This window comes from Budorcas taxicolor, chromosome 12 (genome assembly GCF_023091745.1).
Source record: "Budorcas taxicolor isolate Tak-1 chromosome 12, Takin1.1, whole genome shotgun sequence".
In the NCBI taxonomy this organism is placed as follows: Eukaryota; Metazoa; Chordata; class Mammalia; order Artiodactyla; family Bovidae; genus Budorcas; species Budorcas taxicolor.
The window spans coordinates 86,373,478-86,394,609 of NC_068921.1; the positions used below are offsets into that span (position 1 = coordinate 86,373,478).

Here is a 21,132-nt window from a genome sequence, read left to right on the forward strand (position 1 = left end):
GGGTGGCGTGAGCCAGAGATAAATGACTCAGCCCCTTGGGAATGGCCGTCCCCGTGGGACCAGCCTGTAAGTGGCTAAGCTGGGGAGTAAGTCAGCCCTGTGACCGGAGCTGACCTCTTGACCACGGCTGCTCCGAAGCCTGACCCCACGGGATGCGGGCCCCACATTTCACAGAGAGCCTGCATGGCCTCCTAAGGCGTGGACACTGGAGCAGAGGTCCTCCCTGTTCTTCCCGCTAGGTGCCACGAAAAGGCCTGGATGTCACAGACGAAGCAACCATGGGAAGCCTCTGGAAGGAGCAGGCAACTCAGACGCTCGAGGACCCAAGGACCAGCCTGGCCGGGAGCCCCCACATCTGCAGTTTGGCCCACGGTTCCCACCAGGCACCAGAGAGAGCGGCCAGCCTGGAAACACCCAGAGATCCGAACGCAAAAGCCTGCCCTCCAGCCTAAGGACCAAGAGGTGGGTCGGCTCCCTGAGATCAGCAGTGTCTCCACGGGAACGGCTCCTCTCTAGCCAAACAGCACAGAAGAGGTGTGGTCCCTGCCCCCAGCCCGCCAGCAGAAGGTGGCGTGCACCACCCTGGAGCTGAAGACAAGGCGGCCAGCCCACCTCTGCGGTCGGGGTGGAGCAGGCTGAGCGGGGAGCCCGGGCTCCCACCCCGGCTGACAGCAATGAACGCCCCAGCCTGGGGTCAGCGGCCCGCCTGCTACGGACAGGCTTCGGAGATCCGCGTCTTATAGGACGATCCGCACACTGTCCACGCTTCGGTAGATGACAGTCTGCCACACCAAGAACCGGGAAAGTGACAGGCGGGACAAGAACAGAAGCTCAGCAGACGCCAGCTCTGAAACAGCAAGTGTGGGAAGTCTCTGCAGAGGATGTGGGACCAGCAATGGCAAAAATGCTTCAACAAACATTTACAAACACAGTGGGAACAAATGAAAAAATAGGAAGTCTCAACAAAGACAGAGAAGGTTTCAGCAAACAAAGAGAAAATACAAGGCCGAAGCATACAGACATTTCAGAATTAACAAACGCTTCGTCTAAAAAGAATGTAAAACTCAAGATGGGCTCAACAGCAGAATGGAGAAATGATAAAACAATCTGGGACAAAAAGATAAGACTATGGAAATTCCTCAGTATGACTGGCCACCTTAGCAAGCTAATGAAGAAAGAGTCACTCAGTCATATCAATTCAGGCAGAAAAAAAAAAATTTTAACAAGCCTCCTCAAATTGATATACAGGTTTCACACAAATTTCAGCAAAATATTTTGCAGATATAGACCAGATTATCCTAAAATACATTCGTGTACGTGTACTCAGTCACTTCAGTCATGTCCGACTCTGCGACTCCGTGGACGGCAGCACTCCAGGCTCCCCTGTCCTTCACCATCTCCAGGAGCTTGTTCAAGCCCACGTCCATCAAGTCGGTGGTGCCATCCAACCATCTCATCCTCCGTCGTCCCCTTCTCCTCCCGCCTTCAGTCTTTCCCAGCAGCAGGGTCTTTTCTGAGTCAGTTCCTCACATCAGGCGGCCACAGTATTGGAGCTTCAGCTTCAGCATCAGTCCTTCTAGCGAATATTCAGGTTTGAGTTCTGGGATGGACTGTTAGCAGTCAAGCTAACCCGCCTTCTCCGGGAAGCCCATAGATGTTTATATAGAGATTTCTTTTAAGGAACTGACTCACAGCTGTGACGGCAGGGCAGGCGAGCAAGCTGGAGACCCAGGGAGGAGCTGGCACTGCCTTCTGCATGAGTCCCTCTTGCTTGGGGCACTTCAGGCCTCTTTTTTCTCTATCCAGGCCTTCAGCTGATTGGACAGGGCGCACCCACAATCACCCAGTTTATTTTTTAGTTTCCTCTCATGCCTAGCATTTATTGAGTGCTCACCACATGCCACAGGCTATTCCGTGCACTTTATCTCCATACAGCTTCCCCTCCCAATTTGGAAAACAACATAACATAAACTCTAACACTCTCAGCATGCTCAAGTGTAAGGTTCCGAGATATAAAGTACAGTCCTGGGGCTCTTCAGTCATCACCCCCATCCTTCCCCTAGCTCCTTTTTCGAAAAAAAGACATTTCTTTGAAGAGCAGAATATACTTAGAATTATTAGATTCTAAAAAGCCCGTTTCTGCCAAGCTTTAACTCTGTAATTCCATATTTCACACAAACTAGTTAAACCGTTTAATGGGAACAGCCCCATAATTCTCTTTATCTTGTGAAACAGAACGTCTGTCCCCTTTAAACAGTCCTCATTCCACCCCTCCTCCACCCTTCTGCTTTCTCTCTCCATGACCCTGACCACTTCACGTATCTCATGTAAGCGGAATTGTACAGTGTATGTCTTCTTACTGTAATTGCAAAGCCCCCCCACTTTAAACATCAATCTCACTCTGAACAGCCTCACAGAAACATCCAGAATATTGTCCCATCCATGCAGGCGGTGTGGCCCACTCCGGCTGGCACACGCGGGCGCCAACCAGGGCACTACTGGTCACGCAGGACGGGCAGGATGGGCTGCGAGGAGGGAGGGCAAGGATCACAGCCCAGGAAAGCGGCGCCTTCCGGGAGCAGGAGGAGGAAACAGCCCCACGGGGCCCCCAGGAGGCACGCGGCGCTGCGCGCACCTTCACCATCGCCCCGGGGCCCCGGTGGGGGCTTCTGCCCCCAGAACCCGCAAGATGACAGCTCTGTGTGTTTGGAGCGAGTCTTCAGGACACCCCTGCCCGAGGTGGCGCTGCCCACACCCTCGCAGGGAGACGTCCGGAGCTTCCTGTGTGTGAGCCAGCTGGCTCTGCTTGGTCTGAGCTGCAGGTGGAGGCTAAACCACGGGGAAACGTCGGTTTCTGATCTGGCCCAGGCGGGGACCGACCTGGATGGTGGCCGAGACAGCTTCACCTCTGGAGCTGGTCGCTGTAGTGAAGCTTCCACCTCCTCGGTTTGGTGCGGGTGGTGCGCTCCCCCCTGGACGGTCACTGTGGACGCTGGCTTCCCTGCTGCCTCTGGCTGCCGCAGACAGCGGCTCAGACTGTGGGTCCTGCCAAGGTGCTGTTTCCCCTTGAGGATGCTGGTCCAAGGGCCTCAGACCACGGACTGGCTCATGTGGGACACGAACCCGCCATGCCACCTGCGAACGCAAGCTCTGTTCACGTTTGATAAGGCCACGGACGCTGGGAGCGCTCACAGCATCCTCTGGGGCCGCTCCTCAGCGTAGACTGCTGCCCACCCGTCCACGTTAGCTCCTGGTATCCTCAAGAAAAACACCACAGTCCTCCAGCAGGCGTGCCACCTTTAGGGTCCGTCCCAGACTTGGGGGGCACGGCTGTTGTGTGTCCAGGACCGTCGCCCTGTGGCTGGAGGATTGTCCACCTGGGCCCACCCTGCCCTGGGGGAACCAGCCACCCCACTCCGACCCCAGACAAGGGAGGCGGTCAAGGATCCGGACGTGGGATGGCTTAAGGCCCACGAGCCTCCCTGGAGGCTCCACAACAGAGTCTGCCTGCCAATGCAGGAGACGCAGGAAGACCCCCTGGGGGAGGGAATGGCAGGCCGCTCCAGTATTCTTGCCTGGAGAATCCCATGGACAGAAGAGCCTGGTGGGCTACAGTCCACACGGTCGCAAAGTCGGACATGACTGTGCACACACAGGGCCCAGCTGGGCCCGCCTGAGGGCTTGCCGTGGGGTCGTCTCACTGGTGCGGGTGGGGCGAGATTCCCCCGGGGTGGAGAAGGGGGCTGGTGCTGCAGGGCCCTGGGGACGTGGGGAGGCCTGGGCGCCACCCCCGCTGCCCTGCCGCCTCCAGCTCTGCGGCTTGGTGAGCCCCAGCCTCCTTCCAACCACCTGTTTTGCCCGAAGCAGAATTTCTGGGTTTTGCCAGGTCCCAGGGCCGACAGGCCTGAGGGAGGGGTGAGGAGATGGGTCCCCGCTCCCCACGGTCCTGTGGGGGGGGCCCTCTTCCCTGTCACAACCCTTCACACACGGGCAGGACCCGCTCCTCTCCTGCCATGATGTCACACACCCTGCACATTCCGCTGTGTCCTGGAGACCGAGGCGGGAGAAGCTGAGCGGCCTTCAGGAGAGGGTCCTCCTCCTGCTCGGGGCGCATGGCGGCCACCACGGGACTGGCCCTCCTGGTCCTGCTGCTCTACTGCGGGCAGGGAGCCGAGCTCCCGCCGATCAACGTGAGCTCAGGTACAGCCTCAGGGTTGTCGTGGCCGGGAGGTAACGGGGCCCCCGGGTGAGTCCAGGGGCACGGGGTTCTCCCAGGCCCTTCCCCTGCATGCCGCCCCAGGTTTACCACTCATTCCTGGAGAATGGAGCAAGCTGCCCAGCTATCCTACATTCAAAGAGTTTTTCGGATGGGAGAGTAGCATGCATTATATACCCTAACTTTTAAGATGGGCATTTCTGGCTTACCCACTAGTAGAGGGGTCGTGGAGAGACACTCCATTACCAGGTTTCAGTCGTACACATCTTGCCATCTTGTCTTGCGCGCACACACACACACACACACACACGCTTTCGTGGTGGTTGGAGTATTTTAGCATTGCCCAAAATGCCTTATGATTCCCTGCAAACGCGTCTTGCTAAGATAAGGGCATTTTTCTTTTACGCACCTTCAGCGTCACTGAGGCACTAACAAAATGCAGAAAACTCCCAAGCAGGGCCAGTCCTGGCCCACGCCCAAACCCCCCCACCCCCGGGGCCCAGAACGTCCTCTACAGGCGGCGGCTTCGAATCCCACCCAGGCAGGCCCCGCTGGGCTCCGGCCGCTGCATCCCGACCCCTGGGTCAAGGAAGACGACAGTGGACGCCCCCGTCCTGGGATGTGACTCGCTGCCCGAGGAGTGCGGGGGGGCGGGAGACCTGAGCCTAGGCCCCCTCCCACCCTCCTCAGAGGGATGAGCCCAAGGAACGAGGCCCTGCCAGGCCCCCTGCCCAGTGCCCAGGGGACGAGCGGCCCTGGAGGTCCGCACAGGGCTTGGGCGGCTCCCCCGAGAAGGACGCGGCCTCGGCCTGTCCCCAAGTGACCAGGGAGGCCCAGCCCGCTCTGGGTCTGGGGGGAGGGCAGGGGGTCCCTGCCTGACCTCACCGTGAAGGAGCTGGTGTCTCCAGCGGCCTTTCCTCAGGACACTGAGTTATGAGGCACCTGCAAGGAGGCCTCCCCTGGGTGCCGGGGCGTGGGGTCTGTGACGGGCGGGGACGGGGCTCACCCCCCGCTGGCTCCCCGCTGCAAGGAGGCCTCCCCTGGGTGCCGGGGCGTGGGGTCTGTGATGGGCGGGGACGGGGCTCACCCCATGCTGGCTCCCCGCCCCCGGCGCCGCGGGAACTGCTCCGGCTGGGACAGACCCAAGTCTCCCGACGTAGCCCTGAGCCCGTCTGGCTCTTTGTCCCGACAGAGCGTCCGCGGCGACCCCGAGGGCAGTTCAGGGCCAGTCCCAGGCACAGTCTCTGCTCCAGCCTCCAGCCTCAGCGGACACCGGGCTGGTCTGACCCCGAGGGAGCTCAGGGCTGATCCCAGGCCGTGGTCTCTGCTCCAGCCTCCAGCCTCGGTGGACACCAGGCTGACTTGACCCCGAGGCCAAGAAGGGTGAGGGCCTGGGCCCCGGGGGGACAGAGGTCACCATCCTGCTTTCCCCGGGTGGAGCAGAGCACACCCGCAGCGCTCCACGGCGAGCCCATGCCGGGGGCCAGGACGCGCACTGTGCAAGCACGGAGCAAGCAGCGTTGTCCCCGCGTGGGCACAGGGCCGGCGGACCCTGGATGTTGGGAGGAGACGCAGGCGGACAGGCAGCCACATTGGACAGGGCGCTGCACGGGCCGGGCGGGCGTCACAAACATCAATATTTCTCTGCACACGCGCGCGGGCGGGCCTGCACAATGGCTCCATTATAATTAGGGACAGACGCGAAATGAGAAGAATATTTTTAACAAAGCGCTCGCAGGAGCAGCTGTGCCCATCCGTAACGACTCGCTAACGTCGCCTCTGAAGAGGACTGTGCTTCTGTTTGCGGCGCTGACGAAGGTCAGCACACTGGGAAGCGATTGTCATCGCAGCGCAGACCTTTCTGTGCAGTTTCCCTGCATTGTTCTGAGCCCGCGTGTGCGCAGATGAGCGATTGCTATGCAGATTGTCCGTCATTAAAACCGTTTCAAAATCAGCGTCGTCATTGGTTTAGCACTGGAACTTGAACGCCTGCAGACACCACCTGAACGCTCTGGGTGCAGCAACAGGAAGGCGGCCTTGCCCGGGGTCCTGGGGGTGGCCGTCTTCTCCCCAGGGGTCCTGGGGGGTGGCCGTCTGTTCTCTGGTCTCCTGGGGGTCCCGGGGGTCCTGGGCCGACCGTCTGCTCTCTGATCCCCCTGGGGTTGAAGGATGGCGCTGATCTTGACCTTGAGTGGAGGATGTGGACCCCAACACCAGCTCTGAGAAGAGTGGGAGGCGCCCTGGGGGTGCAGTGGGGACCGGTGCTCAGGGTCTCTGCACCCTGCCCGGCCCTGCACGGCTGACTCAGGTCAGTGAGGCTGGGAAGGTGGAGCCAGGGGTCCAGGGCCCCACAGAGGACTGGCTTCCAGAGGCCCGCCCCTAGGGACAGAGCCCCCCCACCGGGACCGCTGTTTACAGACGAGGGGCCACAGGGGCCGGGCTCTCAGGTCCCCAAGCAGAGGGGCAGAGGGCAGGTGGCCGTGCCCGTCTCCCTTCCTCCACACCACATCCTCAGCCCCAGACAGGCTCACGGCTGGAACCCGTCATCGGGGAGGAGAGTGTGGTTTTCACAGAAGGACATGTGTGCCCCTTCTTACCCTCCCCGAGGGCGGTGCCAGTGAGCCTGCCCAGGAGCGGGGTTGGTTCCCAGAGTAGGGCCACCTGTCATCACCCTCCAACCTCCTTCCAGACCAGCCCTGAGGGGAGGGCTCCCTCCCCTCGAGCAGGCTGGTGGCCCCGCAAAACCAAACCTATTTGGAGGAAGTCGGTGCCAATTCGAGGAACATTGTTAACCTACTAGGGTTTTTTAAATTTCCCCGCCCCAGGTACAGCAACTACAACGAATAAGACAAATGTTCAGGAGGATATGCCTGGAGTATTCGGTAAGGAACATCCTCCCCTCAAACACGGCCGCGTCTGGGCGGGGTGGGGGGCTGGGGGCCATCGCCCAGATACCCTGGTGCAAGCCGCACAGGCGGGAAGGTGGCCGGGTCTGAGGCCCCGCCAGACGGGGGCGGTGACGGGGACGCCGCTGAGCGGGGCTGCTGCTTAGACCCGGGGCTGGAGTCAGGCGCCCGCCTGGGGAGGACCCTGCTCCGCCAGGTCAGGGAGCGGCTGTGACTCACGCTGTCCTGGAGGGTCTGACGGTGCCGCTGCGGGTGTCTGGTCTCCAGGGCCGTTGCGGGGGCAGCGGTCAGCGTCCTGCCGGTGTGACGTCCAGAGGCCGCCGGCTGCCCCGAGGGCGCTCACACGGGGGTCAGCGTGCTCTCTGTGTGATGCAGGTCTGGTCATTGTCCGTTTGCACGTTCAACGTCTCATTTCTCTAAAAGGAAAGTTTAAGTTGGAAAATACACGAGGTTTAAAAGCACAGGCATTTCTCACCTTGCACGTCTGTCCGGCTCATCGCTACCTGGGATTTTTTTCCAGAGACAATTACGTGTATGACGCCCACAGGTGTGGACGTTTCCATGTGCCTCCACGTGAGCTGGAACCGGGGGCCCAGCCGGCCTCCTTGCTGGGACCGAGGGCTCCTGGGCTGTGGGACTTTCCTGCTAAAACAGGAAAAGCAGGGCAAACCAGGGCAGGTTGGTCACCCCGCCGGGCGGGAGTCAGCACAAGCCCAGTGCATGGACAGGCTGGCCGGCTGGGCCGTGGGGTTCGAAGCTGGGGCTCGGCATTGATGTGTTCACAGCCCCCACCCCGGTCCCTGACTGTGTTAACCGTGTCCTACACGCACGGCTTCAATTGAACCTCAAACAAATCCTGATGATGTAAGCGCAGACCTCATTATATAGACAAGGAAGCCCGAGGCCCGAGAGACACGTGTGTCAGAGGACGTCCAGTGAGCGCGGAGCCAGGTGTGGTCCAGGGCTGCCTGACACCAAGGCCAGGGCCCGCGTTAGACGCTCCCTGGGCAGGAGCGGGGGTGCGCAGGCAGAAAGCAGGCCGCCTCGGATAGAAATCAGGAAAGACGATCGTGCCTGCCTGCCTGCCTGCAGGGCGCAGATCACAGAGGCAGGGTGTCTCCAAGGGGACAGAGCGGCCCCGGGGGCAGAGGGAGAATCAGGACCACACCGGGCAGGTTTCCAGCATCTTACCTCCAGCAGGCATGTCCAGGCACCCGGACGAGCTCAGGTTTCCAGAAGTTACCTAGGGAGGCAGCGGTCTCCCCACCCCTGGACAAGGTGTTTAGAAACCAAGTCCCTCTCCCCGTCCTTGGGTCCCTGTGTCCAGCCCTGCTCTCACCGCCTGCCTCAGGGCCGCGCAGAGCAGAGGGGTGGAACATGTGTCCTTGTGTGCTTTTCCCAAGATGAAATTCTAGTCCAGGAGATGCTGGAGCCAAACAGATCTTCATTTTCTGAAGCACAAAAACCACTACCAACATTACCAACAATAACAACCTCAACAACCTTAACAACGACTCCGACAAAGAGAAAAAGCAAGTATACCCTTTCCAAGCCTTAATCGCCTGTGTTCCTGGAGGTCTGTGGAGTGTGAGCACAGTCCCACCTGGCAGCGTCTTTGAGATCAGCTACTCCTGGGCAAAAGCAGACGGAGATGTGAAGGACACAGTAGTCCCATGTTTTCTGTCATCTTCCCGAGGCGGGAAGGTCAAACCCAGACGGGCAGAGACGAGCTCCTGTCTCTGGGTGGTCTCCGGGGGCACGTGCAGGAGAGGCCTGGTGCTTGGGGTGCATGTGGGGTTTAGCCGCTGCAGGACCCCAGGATGCATGCAGGTCGGAGCTTCCGACTACCCCGCGAGTGTGATGCTCCCCTAAGCCTCCTGAGAGCAGGGGCGGGGACTTGACTCCAGCCGACAGGGGACAAAACTAGGGTCTGAATGGCCTGGCCCCGGGCCACAGAGCTGGTGGCGAACAAAACAGCCGCTTTTCCCAGCGCAGCTTTGTTGCTGTTCAAACGCTCAGTCGTGTCCGACTCTGCGACCCCACGGACTGCAGCACACCAGGCTTCCCTGTCCTTCACCATCTCCCAGTTTGCAGCTTAGCGTAGTCCAAACACACAGAAAAGGGAAATAGCACCCTGAGGTCCAAACAGAACATGCAGTTAATCCTCAGTGATGGTGAGAGCCGTGTGTCTGAAATCTACAACAGAGCATGGAATGCGTTTAGCAGCAGGAAGGTCAGCGTTTTCTTGAAATTCTGCATCCAGACGTCAATGCCAGTTCCTGGGATTAGCTCTCAGAATGTCCGCCCAACAGCTGGGTTCACAGAGGTCAGAGAATGCCCACCTTTGCGTGTTCTCACTAGAGCACGTTGTCAGGAGCTGAGAAGTGTGTTAGCATCCCCACCTCAGGTTCCAAAGTGCAGTGTGGGTCAGAGCATCCTTGCACTCATGCTTTCCCGTTTTTCCCATGCTCCTCCTCAAGATGCCGGCATTCACGAGAGCGACCAGCTCAGTGTTCCTGAGGGTTTCCACAAGCTTGCAGAATTGTCACCAATATCCCTGGAGACTGAGGACAAAATTCTCAATGGTAAATGCACCCCGGCGGGCCCTCACCTAAGCTCAGACGTGGTGGGAGACTGCAGGGTGCAGACAGAGATGCCTCTTCCCGGGACGAACAGCCCAGGCTGGAGAGCGAGGCTGCTTTCCACAGATCACCACTGCTCGGGAGGGGAGCTGCCTCAGAACATGTTCCGGCCGGCTGGCTGAGTGTCTCTGCATTTCAGCCCGTCCCCCCGGTCTCTCCAGTGAGCTGGAGGCTGGCATTTGGAATACGGAGCAGGCAGAGGGCTGATATTTCTAACGTCCCAGAAGGCAGCACACACTCAGCCTTGTGCGGATCGCCGCAGCCCAGTGTGGTGTTGGCCAAGCAGTGGTGTTCTGTTTCCATCACACATCTCTGCTTATTGACCGGGGTTCTGCTTTAAGAAAGAGCTTGCCCCTTATAAATATGTGTGCATGTGTGTGCGTATTTAAATGCTTCTTAATACGCATTCACACTCATATTTACTCTATTCGGTCAATTTTAGCACGTTAACGTCATTATTTTCTTTGTCCACATTGCCCCGAACTTGCCTTGGAACGCCTTCCGTTAACTTTTTCTGTCCTTCATCGCCCCAGCCTTTCAGGCATGTCCTCACTCTCTGGCAGCACAGCACGCCCTGGGCAGAAGCCGACTCAGACACACGCCCACACGCACAGACATGCACCTCTGTGCTGGGTCCCTCATCTGCCTCCCTGCTCCGCTTGTTTCTCTCTAAACCACAGTGCACCCCTCGAGCATCACGGGGTTCTTTCAGGACCCTTCTTGAAGCTCCTTTTGGTACCACTTTGTCAGAAACCTGGCCCCCACTGTCCACAACATATTCAATCACTGCTCAGTCCTGGATTCAGGATGCTGCCCCCACCCCCCCTAGAGAAAATCCAGGCTCCCCGCTGCAGAATGACACCCGTGATTTAGTGTGGCCCAGGGCTGCCCCTCCCCACCAGGCACTCCACACGTGGCTTCTTTCCATCATCAGCTCCCTGCCGCTGTTTGATTTCCATGTCACTCCCTTCTTCCTGTTAATTATAAATACTTGTTTACAGACTTCCCGGGTGGCTCAGATGGTAAAAGCATCTGCCTCCAATGCAGGAGACCCGGGTTCGATCCCTGGGTTGGGAAGATCCTCTGGAGAAGGAAATGGCAATCCACTCCAGTATTCTTGCCTGGAGAATCCCATGGACGGACGGAGGAGCCTGGCGGGCTACAGTCCACGGGGTCGCGAAGAGTCGGACACGACTGAGAGACTCCACTTCATTTACGTTTGACTCTGCAGCGCCACCCTCCCAGGGCCCCACCCGGCCGCAGGGGACCAGCCTTGTCAGCTCCACCCTGTCCTCGCCGGTCTCGTTTTGGACAGATGAGGAGATGAGGGATATTCGTGTGTCCCTCCCTCACTGCTGCAGGGGTTCACACCATAAGTCTCCTCTGGCCTTTTTCCCCTACTCAGCCTTGAAACCTGAGAATCCCTCCGTGTAAGGACGGTCCCGTCTAGCTCTCGCAGCTGCGCGGTGCCCACCGGGTGTGAGCCGCACGAGTGCGCTGCTATCAGTGCGCAGCCGTCTCACCCCTTTCCACCCTCTGCAGCTACGAGCACCACAGACCCTGCTGCGATGAACAGCCTGGCACGTGTGGATGTTTCTGTTGTTGGCGATGAATCTCCAGGGAAAATTCTTAGGACTGGGATAAGGGGTCAAAAAAGGAGTGACTCTGTAATCTTAATCGTCCGATAACGCCTGACCCCGGTATTCATTATACATAATAACTTCCCCAAACACTTTCCAATAAAATCTGAAAACAAGAGTGGTGTTCTAACCCAAACTTCTAAAGACAAAGTGTGAGCCAAGATGTAGACAAGTATGTAATCACGCAAATGTTTCCCCCTTTTCCCCCATGATCTTCATCCAAGAACCCAGTTTGGATGCGTCTTACCGAACCAGTGGCCCCGAGGACTACCGTGACTCACAGACCTCAGGCACTGCAGACAGTCTTCACAGTAACGGTAACAGCGGCCGGCCGACCCGCCCCTTCCCCGCTTGCAGCCCGCATGCAGAGGAGAGGCTGTGGGACCCAGCCTCCCCTCCGTGCGTGCTCACGCTAGTCAGTTACCGCCAAGCTGATGGGTGAGGACTGTGTTCCCGTCTTGTTTTAATTTGCAATTTTCTAATTAAGAGTGAGTTTGGACAGCTCATATTTTAAAGAGCATTCTTTTCATCAAGATCTTTCCTTCTACTCTTTCCTTTCAGTCATTTTTCAAGGCTTATGTTTAAAATACAGTTGGAACATACGGTATAAACTCTGTAACTTGCTTCTTCAGGCAACATTACAGTGATTTTCCTTTTCCCTTCCAGTTGTATTAAGGCAGAACTGACACACGTCACTGGACGCGTTCAGGTGTGCGGCGGGACTGTCTGACTTACATACGTCACGGAACAATGACCACAGGCCAGGAAGCTCCCTGAGTGCCCTGCTGGTGTCCCCGTTGAGGAAGCCCCAGGAGAAGCAAGCGTCTGGGTGCTTGAATCCTGACAGAGAGAGAACATTCTAATCCCATTCTCTTACATGTCGCTGCGGTTTCCCCAGCACCATTTATTGAGGAGACTGCCCTTGCTCCGCTGTACAGTCTTGGCTCCTTTGCCGTGGATTAACTGGCCGTAGGTGTACGGGTTTACTTCCGGGCTCTCTTCCGTTACATGGATCTGCGCCCGCTTCTGCACCGGTGCCACACGGCTTTGATTGGTGTAGCTTTGCAGCACTTACCTGAAGCCCGGGAGGATTATGCCTCCAGCATTGTTCTTCAATTGCTCTGGCAATTCTGGGTCTTTTGTGGTTCCGTGTAAATTTTAGGATTATTTGTTCTGGTTCTGTGATAAGTGTCGTGGGTAATTTGATACGGACTGTGAAATCTGTAGCTTGCTTTGAGTAATACATCCATTTTAACTGTACTAATTCTTCCAATCCAAGGGCCTCTCTTTCCTTTCTCTTTTGAATCTTCTTCAGTTTCATCCATCGCTGTTCTACGGTCCTCATCACATGTCTTTCATCTCCTTTCCTTTATTTCCAATCTTTCAGCATCACTTTAAGCACACAGCGCATACGTGCCTATTGCTTTCTAGGGAGTGTTACCAAAAAATAACTTCAATGCCTGAGTTAAGCTGATGCATCACTGATGTGACTGGTAAATCCTGAGAGTTTCACACTCACAGAACTTTAAAGCAAACTGCTAACTATGGGGTAAACCCAAACAAGGATTCCTGACTCAAACAATAATCAAAATAAAGTTTAAGATGTGGCCATCTTACTCCGATTCGGAAATGGACTGAGGCTTAGGGAGGCTCGTCTTCCTTCCTGTGTTCCTTCCTCCCGGGCAGTCAGGTCGCCGCCCCATGAGGGTGACACCCACGTCCCCGAGAAGAGGGCTGCTCAGGACAAACCCGCTGCAGCTCTGGGTGCTCAGAGCCCATTGCAGTTTAAAGTCCACCTGAGCACCCCGTGAGGAGCTGTGGCCCCGGAGAAGCCACGACTCAGGTCCTCCGGTGTCTGAGCCTGGACTTTTTGCTCGGGCAGGGTGCCCGCGGGCCTCACCAGGAGCGTGGTAGCTCTCATCTGTGGGCTGAGAGTGCATATCTGCTTGGAGCCTCGTTGTCGGGCAGGAACGTGGAGCGAGGCAACAGCTCAGCTCTCGGATGTGAGATCTGAGGCCCCGCCTGGGAAGTCCTGGGGCCAGAGCCCAGGAACCTGCAAGAGGCCCCTCTCGGGGATGCTGGGAGACCCCCAGCAGAGAGTTTCCCAGAGGCCACTGGGGCAGGGCAGCTGCTCCAACTGCTCCCCACCACAGTCCTTCCTGCCTTTCTCTTGGGGGCTCCACTCGTGTTCGTTAGTGAGCCAGAAGCGTTGCCGTGCAGAACAAGGCAGGCTCTGCCTTGTAGGTGTGTGCTCACGCTGGACCTGACATCATCAGTCTAGAAGCCAGCAGCCAGCGCCCAGAGACACAGATTTATCTAGAACTTCCTCCAGTTGCCAGAGATAAAGCCACCTCCATGAAACTGCTCCTGATCCCGTGACATTGCTTCGCCTCCCTGAACTTCTGTGCCATCATCTGTGAGCTGAGGCTGCTGCTACTGCTAGGCCGCTTCAGTCGTGTCCGACTCTGTGCGACCCCATAGACGGCAGCCCACCAGGCTCCCCCGTCCCTGGGATTCTCCAGGCAAGAACACTGGAGTGGGTTGCCATTGCCTTCTCCAATGCATGAAAGTGAAAAGTCAAAGTGAAGTCGCTCAGTCGTGTCCAACTCTTAGTGACCCCATGGACTGCAGCCTACCAGGCTCCTCCATCCATGGGATTCTCCAGGCAAGAGTACTGGAGTGGGGTGCCATTGCCTTCTCCGAAGCTGAGGCTAGTGGTAAATAATTCACCTACCAACGCAAGAGGTTTGATCCCTGGGTCAGGAGGATCCTCTGAAGAAGGAAATGGCAATCCACTCCATCCAGTATTCTTGCCTGGAGAATCCCACGGACAAAGGAGCCTGGTGGGCTGCAGTCCACAGAGTCTCAAAAAGTCAGACATGACTGACCATGTTGTTGCTGTGTTGTGCCCAACTCTTTGCGACCCCATGGAGCGCAGCACGCCAGGCCTCCCTGTCCGTCACCAACTCCCGGAGCTTGCTCAAACTCATGTCCATTGAGTTGGTGATGCCATCCAACCATCTCATCCTGTCGTCCCCTTCTCCTCCTGCCTTCAGTCTTTCCCACCGTCAGGGTCTTTTCCAGTGAGTCGGCTCTTCACATCAGGTGGCCAAAATACTGGAGCTTCAGCATCAGTCCTTCCAGTGAATATTCAGGACTGATTTCCTTTCAGCTTGATGGCTGAGCAGACACACACAATAGAGCCTTCCCCTGTGGAGCTACTGTGAGGATTAAAGAAATACAGGTAAAGAACATGGGCAGACAGAGCCTTGTTCATAAGAAATGTCGGCCTTCGTGAAGGTGTAACTTGCATGCAGTGAAATCCACCTTCCTCAGCGTCCCGCTTCCTCAAGTTCTGACAAATAGCGCCGTGTCACCAGCCCCGAGAACAAGACACAGAAAAGGCCCATCGCCCAAGCGCCACGCCTCCGTGCAGTCAGCCCCTGGTCTGCCCCCGCCCTACAAAGGCCGGCCTGTTTCCTGTCCCTCCGACGCTGCCTTTCCTGGAATATGGACACGAGGTGAGGTGTTGTTGGCTGCGTAGACCGAGTCTGGTCTCCTCCATCAGCGATTTGCCCAGTCACGCATGCGTCTGCCACCCCCCTCCTCCTGCGTGAGTGACGCTCCACTTGAACCACAGCTTGCTTATTCCTCACCAGGGGAGTGACATCCGAACTGTTGTCAGGCTTTGGAACATTAAATAAAGCCACTGCAACCGTGTAGAGTAGCTTTGGGGTCGATACCAATTTTCATTTCGTTTAAATAAACATCTAGAGGCATGGTAACTATGTTTTACTTTGGAAGAAAACTGTCAAAACAGATTTTCCTGGATCCTCCCCAATATTTGCTATTTCTACTATTTAACAAATCTAATGAGCCTGCAGGGGCATCTTCTTGTAGTGCCGATTTTCATTTCTCTAGTAACCAACACGTGAACCGTGAACATCCAGATGTTCAAGCTGGTTTTAGAAAAGGCAGAGAAACCAGAGGTCAAATTGCCAACATCCGCTGGATCATCAAAAAAGCAAGAGAGTTCCAGGAAAATATCTATTTCTGCTTTACTGACTATGCCAAAGCCTTTGACTGTGTGGATCACAATAAACTGTGGAAAATTCTGAAAGAGATGGGAATACTAGATCACCTGACCTGCCTCTTGAGAAACCTATATGCAGGTCAGGAAGCAACAGTTAGAACTGGACATGGAACAACAGACTGGTTCCAAATAGGAAAAGGAGTACGTCAAGGCTGTATATTGTCACCCTGCTTATTTAACTTCTATGCAGAGTCCATCCTGAGAAACGCTGGGCTGGATGAAACACAAGCCGGAATCAAGATTGCTGGGGGAAATATCAATAACCTCAGATATGCAGATGACACCACCCTTATGGCAGAAAGTGAAGAGGAACTCAAAAGCCTCTTGATGAAAGTGAAAGTGGAGAGTGAAAAAGTTGGCCTAAAGCTCAACATTCAGAAAATGAAGATCATGGCATCTGGTCCCATCACTTCATGGGAAATAGATGGGGATACAGTGGAAACAGTGTCAGACTTTATTTTTGGGGGCTCCAAAATCACTGCAGATGGTGATTGCAGCCATGAAATTAAAAGACGCTTACTCCTTGAAAGGAAGGTTATGACCAACCTAGACAGCATATTAAAAAGCCGAGATATTACTTTGCCAACAAAGTTCTGTCTAGTCAAGGCTATGGTTTTTCCTGTGGTCATGTATGGATGTGAGAGTTGGACTGTGAAGAAAGCTGAGAGCCAAAGAATTGATGCTTTTGAACTGTGGTGCTGGAGAAGACTCTTGAGAGTCCCTTGGACTGCAAAGAGATCCAACCAGTCCATCCTAAAGGAGATCAGCCCTGGGATTTCTTTGGAAGGAATGATGCTAAAGCTGAAGCTCCAGTACTCTGGCCACCTCATGCGAAGAGTTGACTCATTGGAAAAGACTGTGATGCTGGGAGGGATTGGGGGCAGGAGGAGAAGGGGACGACCAAGGATGAGATGGCTGGATGGCATCACGGACTTGATGGACATGAGTCTGAGTGAACCCCGGGAGTTGGTGATGGACAGGGAGGCCTGGTGTGCTGCGATTCATGGGATCGCAAAGAGTCGGACACGACTGAGCGACTGAGCTGAAGTGAAGTGAATAACCGACAGTGTTGCGCATCTTGTCCTGTTCACTTGCCTGTAGGAAACACCAGTCCACCCCAGTGTTCTTACCTGGAGAACCCCAGGGACAGAGGAGCCCGGTGCGGGCTACAGTCCATAGGGTCGCAAAGAGTCGGACACGACTGAGCATGCACGCATATGCCTATCTTCTTCGGTCAAACCTCTGTTCAAATATTTTTTCCAGTATTAGTTTCTTTTCTTATTGCATTTTGAGAAGCATCTGTATGTTTTGGATACAAGTCCTTTATCAGATACATGATTGGAAAATATTTTCTACCAGACTATGGTTTGCTTTTTCATTTGCATAACATTGCTTTTCAAAGATCAGAAGTTCTTAATATTGATCAAGTCCAATTTATCAATTTTCATTTTCTGGATCATGTTTTTGGTGTTAAATATGTGAAATCTTCGCCTAATTCAAAGTCACAAATGCTTTCTGTGTTTTTCTGGACGTTTTCTGGACGCTGCAGCTTTTACGTTGGGACTATGGCCAGTTAATGGTGCACATTATGCAAGGTACAGACGTCTTGCGTTGGTCTTTCTCACACATCAAGGTTCCATTGTTTCAACACCATTTGTTGAACAAGCTCAGCTTTCTCTGTTGAGTTGCTTTTGCTGACATTTTGCTCTTAAATTGCCAGATGGTGTCCATCAGTCAAAGGCATGTGTGTGGGTCTATTTCTGGATTCTCTCTTTTATCCCATTGACATAAGATCTATTCTTTCTCAGATACCACACTGTATCAGCCACTATATGTTTACAATATTTGAAATCAGGTGGTGTGAATCCTCTTACTTTGGTCTTGATTTTCTAAATCAATTTAGCTCTTCTGGTTCCTTTGTTTTCTCATAAAAATTTAAGACACAGCCTTTTAATTTCTACAAAAAAAAAATCAGATGTGGATTTGATTGGGATTTCTACAACTCCACAGACCACTTGGGAAGAAGCCGACATCTGGACAATATCTAGTCTTCGAAACTGCAGTGACTTCGTTTCTTTAGGTCTCCCGTGCCTCTTCTCATCAGTGATTAAAACCGTGCATATATTTGATAATATTTATACATACACATTTACTAATGCTTGGTGTTGTTGCAAATGGTACTTTTCATTCCCAGTTGTCTGTTTCTAGTGTATGGAAATGTGATTGTTTTATACTGATCCTGTAACCATCACCCTGGGCAACCCGCCCTTCAGTTCCAGGAAACTGCCTGCAGAATCATCAGGATTTTCTTTATAATCATATCATCTGTGAACAGTTGTATTTATATACATATACATATATACATACATATATATCTTCTTTTTTTTTTTTTTTTTTTTGCCTTATTACCCCAGCTCCAATACAGTGCTGAATGTTAAATAGGAGTGGTTAGAATGGACATTCTTTGCTAACTTAGAGTGAAAACATTAAGAATGCTTTTACTAAAGATGTTAGCTGTGGGCATTTTTAATAGAGTCCTTTCATTAGGCTGAAGAAGTTCCCGTCTGCTCCTAGTTTACTGAGCGTTTTGATGGTGAAGCTCCCTTCTGCCCCAAATTCAGTTTTGACAGTGAAACTCCCGTCTGCCCCGAGTTCACTGAGTGTTCTGATGGTGAAGTCCCCGTCTTCTCCTAGTTTACTGGGCGTTTTGATGGTGACCTAGTTCACTGAGCGTTCTGACGGTGAAGGCCCGCTCTGCCCCGAGTTCTGACGGTGAAGCCCCGCTCTGCCCCGAGTTCTGACAGTGAACCGGGTGCTGAGTCTCAGCCAAGTCTGTTTCGGTGCCTGTCGTAGGCACAGTGGACTTTGTTGGTGAAAAGCCAGACGGTGCAGAATTTAGCTTCTGGGGGCAACGTGGCTCCTGCTCCCACGGCTTATGTATCCTGGCACAGAAGCAGCCAGAGACGACGCACGGAAGCCTGGGTGAGCGTCTCATCAACAAAACTGCATTCATTAGAATAGGTGCTGATCCACCCTCATCAAGAGAAAAGAGGCAAGAAAAGCAGAGGTCACTGCTTTTAACACAATAACTTACAGCCCACAAGTCCTCATTCACCAATCACTGATCTTTGGAAATGATCAACTGTTTTGTTTTTTTAATGCTTATATGATGAGTTACACGAAATTGATTTTTGAGTGTTGACCCAGCCTTGTATTCCCAGAATAAACCCAGTTGGTCATGACAGTTTCATTGCTATACATCTTGGATTCAGTTTGCTACAATGCACTGAATTTTCCCACCTGTACTTGATGGCGATAGCTGCCTGGAAGGGTGTACCCACGGCCTTGCCCGAGGCCACAGGCCACGCCATGGGCTCCGTGAGGCACTGCTGTCTTGGAGCTCATGGTTTTTTAATGTTGAAAAGACGTTTGGAATCTTGCCTTAACTTTCAAAAGGCTTGATTGTTCTATTAATTTTTCCCCCAGGAAAGAAGCACCCCAAAACTGACCAACAATTGAAACAATCGGTTCTGGACATGATCCTTCAAAATATCGGAAAATCTTCAGGTAAAGTGAACAATGGTGTGGTGACGAGGGGTCCTCCCCCTGGTGAGAAGGGAAGCACTGAGCCCGCTCAGAGGACCCACGGGAGCCGTGAGCAGCTCTGGAGAGGAGCCTCCATCCTAGGGGGACCCTGCAAGCCCCACACCAGAGCCCACAGTCCCGGGGTCACCAGCCACCTGCAGGCTCCCCCTCCTCCTTGGCTGAACTGAGCAAGACTGAGCCTCTTTCCAGAGATAACGGGGCTGAGGGGGACTGTCACACACCCATGTGTCCTGGTGTCCAGGCCCAGGGAGGTCATCGCACCGGTGGGCAGCCACGCCCCTCGCCGCCGGCACCTCCCACCTGGGACCTGCTTCCCAGGCCTTTTCAGACGCCTCGGCCGCTGCCTCTCGAGCCTCCGGGAGCTGCGTTCTGCATCTGCTCTTCGCTCGCTGAGAACCCCCCTAAACCCACCCTCCCTCCTCCTCCTCCATGCAAACCCACCTCGTAGCCTCACAGCCCTTCCTCTCGCTGCCCGCAGACCAGGGCATCGCCAGTCGAGCCGCTGGGATCCCACGGGAGGCTCAGGGCGGAGGTGGAAGCCCTAGAATTTCTCAAGGAAATCTCTCTCCGCACAGGAAACTCTCTCCAGTAAGCGGCAGAGGAAGAGAGGCCCAGAGGCGTCTTGGAGAGGGGTCCGGGGCTGTGCGCTCCGAGGGAGCTCCCGAGCGGGGCACCCAGACTGCGTGAGCACACACCCACCCTTGGCAATAAAGAGCATATGTATGTACATACGTCACGCTGGTAACCGCTCTGCAGAACAGTTCTGTTCTGGGACCTTAAGCAGTCCCTTTAAATGTTAAGCTAGAAGGTGAGGGTTTGTGTAAAGAAACAAGAAACAAACAAATACATTTGAGAAGAAGAGCATGGAGACCTGCCTCTTCGCTGCAGGGCAAGGCTTGCAACCCTCGAGGGTCCTGTCCATGAAGAGCCAGTCTGAAGGCCTGAGTGTCAGCCCTCCTGCCTCCCTCCTCAGGCAACAAAGTGCACATACATGTGCGACATGCAAACGCACGCGCGCACACACACACACGCACGCACACACTCCACACACACATTCACATACACACACACACACACACACACACTGCTGTTGCGTTGCCACGTGCAAACGCACGCGCACGCACACACACACACACGCACGCACACACTCCACACACACTCAGATTCACATACACACACACACACACACACACACACTGCTGTTGCGTTGCCACGTTTGCCAGGCTGGGGAAACGCAAAGTGGGGCTCCGTGCAGGTTTTACGAAATGAGCATGAGAACACAGAGGAACACGGTCAGGGGTGCGAGAGGATCTGGGCAGCAGCACCTCCGTCTGACCCCCACTGCCCCCACCACGGCCGGCCAGGGTACTGTGCTATGCTCCTGTCTGCGAACCCTCCATGGACGTCTTTCCGTTGGATCCCATTCCGCTGAAAAGGCGCTGTGTACAGCTGAAAGTCAACCTCTCCGCAGCTAAGCCAATGTGTCTGCAGAGACCTCTGCTACACAATTACCAGGGCAGCCTGCACTGTCTTTGTTGAGCTAAAGAGAGGACAAGAAGAACCTCTAAGGGAGGGCGAGCCGGGGAAGAAGGCAGGACTCCCTGGAATGGAACAGCTTGTCGTTTACTAATCTGATCACTCTCTACCGCTCCAGCCTGGGTCAACACGCGGACGTCGTCCCCACCACAGAAATCCTGAACCAGAGGCAAGCAAGGTCTGCGTGGCGGCCAGGAGGGGGGGATGGAGACGCGAGGGCCTCGAGGCCACCACCGGCCGGTGTGCCCGGGAGGTCCAGGGCCTCCATGGAAACTCTTGTCCAAGTTTCACCCCAAGCGAGACTCGGCGCCAGAGGAGGGCGAGAGGTAGGCACCGGCTGCCCACACCTGTCAGACCAGGTCCAGAAGGCCTGGGTCGCAGGGGTGCAGCTGTCCAGACAGGAACTGGCAGGGGCCAGGCCCGGCCCCCGTGGGGTAACGAACCACCCGTGGGACCAGCCCTGTGCCCACAGGGGCGTCTCCAGATACCCGGG

General features: G+C 55.0%; 1 protein-coding gene and 1 non-coding gene across 2 annotated transcripts; both read left to right on the forward strand.

Annotated features, from left to right (window-relative positions):
- Positions 1-4,112: 4,112 nt before the first annotated feature.
- On the forward strand, positions 4,113-19,496 carry SPACA7 (sperm acrosome associated 7). The gene is made up of 7 exons (XM_052650047.1): positions 4,113-4,200; positions 7,042-7,098; positions 8,526-8,654; positions 9,603-9,707; positions 11,629-11,721; positions 18,984-19,106; positions 19,345-19,496. The coding sequence occupies exons 1-7, from the start codon at positions 4,113-4,115 to the stop codon at positions 19,494-19,496; spliced, it is 747 nt and encodes a 248-aa protein (XP_052506007.1).
- On the forward strand, positions 10,769-10,841 carry TRNAW-CCA (transfer RNA tryptophan (anticodon CCA)). The gene has a single exon. It is a non-coding gene; the product is annotated as a tRNA-Trp (tRNA).
- Positions 19,497-21,132: the final 1,636 nt, after the last annotated feature.